General features: G+C 42.9%; 1 protein-coding gene across 1 annotated transcript in view; it reads right to left on the bottom strand.

The window, feature by feature from the left end:
* Positions 1–7,332, bottom strand: part of PIWIL2 (piwi-like RNA-mediated gene silencing 2) — a 51,307-nt gene that overhangs the window by 14,510 nt on the left and 29,465 nt on the right. Inside the window, exons 11-14 of the mRNA XM_011968847.1 lie at positions 5,203–5,391; positions 4,545–4,629; positions 3,415–3,504; positions 1,366–1,506 (exon numbers count right to left, since the gene is read on the bottom strand). Coding sequence (XP_011824237.1) covers positions 1,366–1,506; positions 3,415–3,504; positions 4,545–4,629; positions 5,203–5,391 — 505 coding nt within the window. The remainder of the gene's footprint in view (positions 1–1,365; positions 1,507–3,414; positions 3,505–4,544; positions 4,630–5,202; positions 5,392–7,332) is intronic.

The raw sequence follows: 7,332 nt of genomic DNA, 5'->3' as shown, positions 1-7,332 counted from the left end.
GTCAGGAGTTCGAGACCAGCCTGGCCAAGATGGTGAAACCCTGTCTCTACTAAAAATACAAAAATTAGCCAGGCTTGGTGGCACGTGCTTGTAATCCCAGCTACTTGGGAAGCTGAGGCAGGAGAATTGCTTGAACCCGGGAGGCAGAGGCTACAGTGAGCCGAGATTACGCCATTGCACTCCAGCCTGGCCAACAAGAGTGAAACCCCGTCTTAAAAAAAAAAAAAAAGAAAAAGAAAAAAGACAATAAACAAGGGCTGGCGTGGTGGCTCACACCTGTAATCTTAACACTTTGGGAGGCCAAGGTGGGCGGATCACTTGAGGTCAGGAGCTCAAGAGACCAGCCATGGCAACATGGTGAAACTCCATCTCTGCTAAAAATACAAAAATTAGTCAGGCATCATGGTGTGTACCTGTAATCCCAGCTACTCTGGAGGCTGAGATAGGAGAATCACTTGGAATCCGTATCAAAAAAATTAATAACACATACAAAGATTTAGTTATAAGGATGTACACTGCATCGTCATTTTTTTAAATTAATCAATTTTTTTTGAGATGGATTCTCCTTCTGTCTCCCAGGTTAGAGTGCAGTGGCCCCATCTTGGTTCACTGCAATCTCCACTTCCTGGGTTCAAGAGATTCTCCTACCTCAGCCTCCTCAGTAGCTGGGTTTACAGGCGCGTGCCACCACACCCAGCTATTTTTAGTAGAGATGAGGTTTCACCATGTTGGCCAGGCTCTTCTCGAACTCCTGACCTAAGGTGATCCATCCGCCTCGGCCTCCCAAAGTGCTGGGATTACACATGTGAGCCAGCATGCCTGCCCTGCATCATTATTTATAATAGAAAAACACTAAATTCACTTTTAATGTAAAAGGATAGAAAATCGTTAATAAAAAGTATCAGGCAGATATTAGAAATACTTAGAAAAATATGACCAGGCACAGAGGTTCACACCTGTAATCCCAGGACTTTGGCAGGCTGTGGCAGGCAGATTGCTTGAGGTCAGGAGTTCGAGACCAACCTGGCCAATATGGTGAAACCCCGACTTTACCAAAAAAATACAAAAATTAGCCAGGCATGGGGGCAAACGCCTGTAATCCCAGCTACTCAGGAGGCTGAGGTGGGAGAATCACCTGAATCTAGGAGGCAGAGATTGCAGTGAGCTGAGATTGCACCATTGCACTCCAGCCTGGGTGATAGAGTGAGACTCTGTCTCAAAAAAAAATAAAAAATGAAAAACTTAGAAAAATATTAAATGACATGGACAAACATTCAAAATATACTGACAACAAAAGGAAATTCACATAAATATTGCATATGTGTGTCTGTACGTGTGCATATACCATCACATTTTCTGGTTTACCTTATGTACATCCTTTTGCAGACGGAGCCCCCAACGCATCAGTTCATTGGTGGCTGCCTCGTTCTTTGCAATTCTCTGCAGCAAGCATTCCAAAGCACTATGGTGTTGCTTGGGGCTCAGGTTGATTTGCTGGGCCAAATCCTAAACAGAATTAAAATAAAGATAACTTATAAAAATAAAGATAACTTCACCAACATGAAGTTAAATAAACCCCAGTATGTCTAAAATGTTTCTCTTTCCCATTGAAGTAGGCCGAAATTTTCAAATATCTTCAAGGACTTACTAAATATCTCTCTTAGGAATGTGAATGTGATATAAGGTTAAAAATTGACTGGGAGGATGAGGTGGGTGGATCGCTTGAGCCCAGGCGTTTGAGACCAACACGGGCAACATGGGCAAGACTCTGTCTTTGTAAAAAACTTTAAAAAATTAGCCAGGTATGGTGGTGCATGTCCTGTACTCCTGGCTACTCATGAGGCTGAGGCAGGAGGATCACTTGAGCCCAAGAGATTGGGGCTGCAGTGAGCCACAATTGTGCTACTGCGCTCCAGCCTGGGCAACACAGCAAGACACTAACTCCACAAAAAAAAAAAGAAAAAAAAAATTGAATAATGAAAGAATTTTAAACGTCATTGGCGCTTTCTCTTTCGTGATGTATAGATTTTATTTCTTTCTCAAACCACGTTTTGATTTTAAAATTCCTAAAAAAGCCTATGAAACAGGAACAAAGGGGCTTGATTATACCTATTTAAAACGTGGGGCCTGGCACACTGGCTCATGCCTGTAATCCCAGCACTTTGGGAGGCCAAGGCGGGAAGATCACTTGAGCCCGGGAATTTGAGACCAGCCTGGGCAACATAGCGAGACCCCATCTGTATAATAAAACAAATATTGAAAAAGAAATAAAATTTGGGAAAAAATGTGGAAAAAATGTGGAAAAAATGCCATGGGCGAGGCAACCAGTCAAACAAAATAGAAAACCATATTCAGTCTAACACTATATGCCATACTAGTCATTTAATGTTACCAGAAGTCACTTTTTTACCCAGAACTTCTCATGGTGTTTGACTCATTAATAGGTACTTGCTAAATATTTATTGTTGAGTAAAATCTGACAGGTATGCAGGAAGATTCTGAATCACATAAGTGAGTTCTTTCTTTATTCTTCTGAGATGAACAAATTGCACAGCTGTTATTCCCTCTAAGGCAATCATTAGGGTCAGTAAGTCTATAGGGCTATATAGATACAGCTCTGTGATCATAAAGTCATCAGGCAACTGGGAGTTGTAAGGAAAAGGCCTTGACCTACAAGGTAGGTGAAAGCAGAATTGGAAGGTAAACATGAAATAAATCTCTCACAGGAATTTGGAGCTTCACTTCAAGCTCTTTACAATGTTACTAAAAACTTTATGTGGCATATGGGTCTAAGACAGCAAGGACTGGAAAGTGAGGCAGGAGAGAGAAGCTCAAGTGTGGACAGCCCCAGACAGAGTGTGGCGGGCTGGTTCTTGGGGTCTGGACTCATGCCGCGTAGGTGCCAGCTGCTGTACCCATCTCTGCTACTCAGCCCTGACCACAGGAGCTGAGACCAACACCCCGAGGACACTCAGGGACCCACAAGATAAACTTCTATCCTCATCTCCTGACTTGTTTGCTTTTTGCCTCATTATCTTCTCCATGCCTTCAAATAAACTGAAGTCTTTAGAAACATTACAATAACTCAGAGCTCTCAAAGAACCTCAGTCATGGTCCTATGACCAGTTTACAATTATCCAGCTGACTGCTGAGGATGAAGACAGAGTTATAATCCAGTCCCTCTACTATTCTAATGACCTTCAAAAGGAAGTTCTGATATGCTTTTTCACATCTTGTGTGGGAAGGTATCATGTTTCACAGAGGAGAAAACTGGAGCCTAGAAGAATGGACAGGCCCAGGTTACAATGCAAGCCAACATCAGAGTAGGAACGTGGCTCGGTTCTAACTCAAACTGCTAACCAAAAGGCTGCCTCACAAAGTGGGCATTTTCGGCTGAAAACACAGGACTCCAACCTTCATGGCTCTGAAGTCCTTCTTCATCTTCTCTGGGATTCCAGTCATAAAAGAAAGCTCGGGCAGCAGCAGGATTTCCCCTTTTAGCAGCTTTGAAGAGAGAACAAAGAGGGAAAATAAGGCAGTACAAGAGGCTCATGTTCCCCTGACCCATACAGGACATGCCATGGCCAGGGCTGCTCCTGCAGTGATAAACCTAACACATTAAGGAGTATAAATCCTGGAGGAGAAAGCAGTGAAATGCTAGAAGTATTTTATCCTTTCTCCCTCAGTCACTATACATATAGCCTGTTGTATCAGGTCAAAGGAAAAATATTGAAACTGTCAAAGGAGAGTAAAAACTAGAAAAAAAAAAAAATCTGTCCTTCTTGGGCCTCAAGACAATGCTAAGACAACGCATCCTATCGCTAAGCAGTGTGCCTCAGTCTCACTGTATCCTACTGGTCTTCAGTCTTCATATTTAAGACAGGAGAGTCAGGTGACAAGGCACCTTCTTAAGCCTCTGGCCCTGTTAAAATAAATGTCTAGGCCAGGCGCGGTGGCTCACGCCTGTAATCCCAGCACTTTAGGAGGCCGACACAGGCGAATCACGAGGTCAGGAGATGAAGACCATCCTGGCTAACACAGTGAAACGCCGTCTCCACTAAAAGTACAAAAAATCAGCTGGGCATGGTGGCGGGCTCCTGTAGTCCCAGCTACTCGGAAGGCTGAGGCAGGAGAATGATGTGAACCCAGGAGGCAGAGCTTGCAGTGAGCTGAGATCGCGCCACTGCACTCCAGCCTGGGCAACACAGTGAGACTCTGTCTCATAAATAAGTAAATAAATAAATGTCTATACCTTTCCTCATGGATTCAGAGTTTTAATCTTCCTTCACAGGAAATTCTCCTTAACCCTTTAACCTAATAGCTTATGTGGATATTTAGCTCTGCCTAGTAAGGACTTCTAAAGCAGACCTTACCAGTGTGAGGGGTGCCTCTGGCTAGATGAGACAGACAAACACTTGCACAGCTTTCCGCAACCACACTACGATCACTACTCCACAGCTCCCACAAAGCCATGAGGATGGTTAAAAGCAGCTGACAGGATGAAGAACTTAAGCTGGAAGTGTAGGTCTGACAGTCCTACTCACCATCCCATGATTATTCTGTCTCTCACTGGGCCTGTGAATCAGCAGTGGCTGGTCCTCTTCCTTAATTGTGATCCCATAATTTTTGCTAGAGCAGAGTACACGCAGGAAAAAATTTCAGAAGCGGCATCACTACTCTTAGAGCACCATAGTCTGAGTCTCTTAACCAGGACTGAGGTATACAATTTGCATAACACCCTTGTCAAGGACCCACTAGAAACCAATCATAATATATTTATAATCGGAAAAAGTAGGCTCAAATTATGTTGCAATTAAATATAGGAGAAATAAGGCTAAAGGTTCAGATTTAACATCAGGCTAAAGGCCTTAGGCAATAGAAACATGAAATGGCAGTCAAATGATTAATGACTTGAATTTAATCTCTCCAGACTTCTAATGAAATCAGAAAAAGAAATACAATTCAAAGTCCTGAGATTAATTTATATAGTAACTTCCAAATTACTACAAGAATTGAAGCTGTAACGGCAGCATACTGAGGTCAAATCCCACAAACAAACTCATTCAATCTTAGACACATTACCAATTCAATTATTTTGAAAGTGTCAAGTGGTATGCTATTGCAGAACTCAATATCCTGCTGGAGAACGTGGATTACATCCATCCCCCACCCTGAGGCCCAAACCCAGTCTCTTCTTGCTACCTGTAGTATTCTAAGAATGTGATCTCTTTCCCATCAGACATCGTGAAGCTATCCTTTGGAGTCTTATTCCAATCCACATCATCAATACGATAGGTACGATTGTTATATCGGGTGATAACAATATTGCCAACCAGAAGCTTAGTACACTCATCCTGGAAGTGTTCTTTATTCTGCTGATAAATGGCATGCCTTTGGAAAGAGACAAAAGACTTTTGGATCACCGTGTATATCCAGAACAGTATGAAAGGGATAGGGGATCAAGTAATTGAGGAATCTAATCACAGCTATATAGCACCAGAAGGCTCCAGTTGTGTTAAAACACGGGACTCTTGGCCAGATGCAGTGGCTCACGCTTGTAACCCCAGCATTTCAGAAGGCAGAGGCAGGAGGGCTGCTTGAACCCAGAAGTTGGAGACCAGCCTGGGCAATATAGTGAGACCTTATTTCTTTGGCGGGGGAGGGGAGGAAAAAGCTTAAGAGGACCTGAATTGCAGGAAATAGAGAATATAGGCCTACCAGGTATAATGGCTCACAGCTATAGTCCCAGCTATTTGAGAGGCTAAGGTGGGAGAACTCCTTGAGCCCAGGATATTGAGATCAGCCTGGGCAACATGGCAAGACCCCCATCTCTAAAAAAATTAAAAAATTAGCCAGGTGTGATGGCACACCTTGTAATCCCAGATACTCCAGAGACTGAGTGAGGTGGGAAGATAGCTTGAACCCAGGAGTTTGAGGCTACAGTCAGCTATGACAGCATCACTGCACTCCATCCTGGGTGACAAAGGCCCTGTCCCTAAATTAATTAAAATTGATTTTTAAAAATTTCATACTTTGAAATACTCATCAAATCATAGAAAGTTGCAAAATCTGGACGTAGAGTCTCATGTACAAAACTGCCATTGCTATAATATCAATAACTAGGCTACAGATCTTACTCCATTTTCATTGTTATTTACATACACTGGTATATTTGTATGTGTATACAGTTTTCTCTCATTTATAGGTTACCACAATCAGATACCAAACTGTTGCATGTCACCACCAAAGGACTATTTCCTGCTGCCCTTTATATTCACACTCCCCCTCCTTCCCTAGATCTGGTTAACTACCAGCCTATTCTCCAGCTTTGTCATTTTGAGACTGCTATAGAAATAGAACCAAAAAGTGTGCAACCTTTTGAGATTGAGAAAACTTAATCTGGGGGTAGGGATGCGAACCCATGGCAAGCCACCTACAAGTGGCAATGGAGAAAAGCAAAGTTCTGTTAGCCTAGATTTGTAGTCTAAGTTGGGGTGAGCAGTGGATCAATCAGAAATTTAAGGGCTAAATCCTGGCAATCAGAAAACCATAGAAGGCCACACATCCTTGGCTGACTGGGAAACCATCTATGTTTACAAGACAGCCAAGAAATCTCAGCTAAGAGTTAAAAGCCAAAAAAATGGGAGAATTACCTCTAATTTTGAATGCATTCTTCAATCTACACACGGATCCATTAGCAGAGATGGAAGCCTTATGGGGTCATGGGGTTTGAGTATAACCGCTCTCCAAATCATTACCCGAATGACTAAGCTCTACAGACAAGGGGGTGATAGCTAGGAAGCCAGGTTAAAATATGATAATAAGGAAAAACCGAGTAAAGACATCAGCAGCTGCACGCCACAGGGATACAGACTCTTAGTCTAAATATGGATAGGTCAGTTTTAAAAAAAAAAAAAAAGAAAAATAGGCTGGCTGCAGTGGCTCACACCTGTAACCCCACCACTTTGGGAGGCTGAGGTGGGCGGATCACAATGTCAAGAGATAGAGACCATCCTGGCCAACATGATGAAACCCCGTCTCTACTAAAAATACAAAAATTAGCTGGGCATGGTGGTGCACGCCTGTAGTCCCAGCTACTCGGGAGGCTGAGACAGGAGAATCACTTGAACTCGGGAGGCGGTGATTGCAGTGAGCCAAGATCGTGCCACTGCATTCCAGCCTGGTAACAGAGCAAGACTCTGCCTCAAAAAAAAAAAAAGAAAAAATCAGAAAAATAAACAATACAGACTTGACAAAATGCATTAAATAGAAAGAAAAATAAGAAATCTCCTGGCCGGGCACGGTGGCTCAAGCCTGTAATCCCAGCACTTT

This window comes from Mandrillus leucophaeus, unplaced genomic scaffold, assembly GCF_000951045.1.
Source record: "Mandrillus leucophaeus isolate KB7577 unplaced genomic scaffold, Mleu.le_1.0 Scaffold86, whole genome shotgun sequence".
NCBI lineage: Eukaryota > Metazoa > Chordata > Mammalia > Primates > Cercopithecidae > Mandrillus > Mandrillus leucophaeus.
Note: the sequence above shows the minus strand (reverse complement) of the source record. Positions and strands in the feature narration are given on the sequence as shown.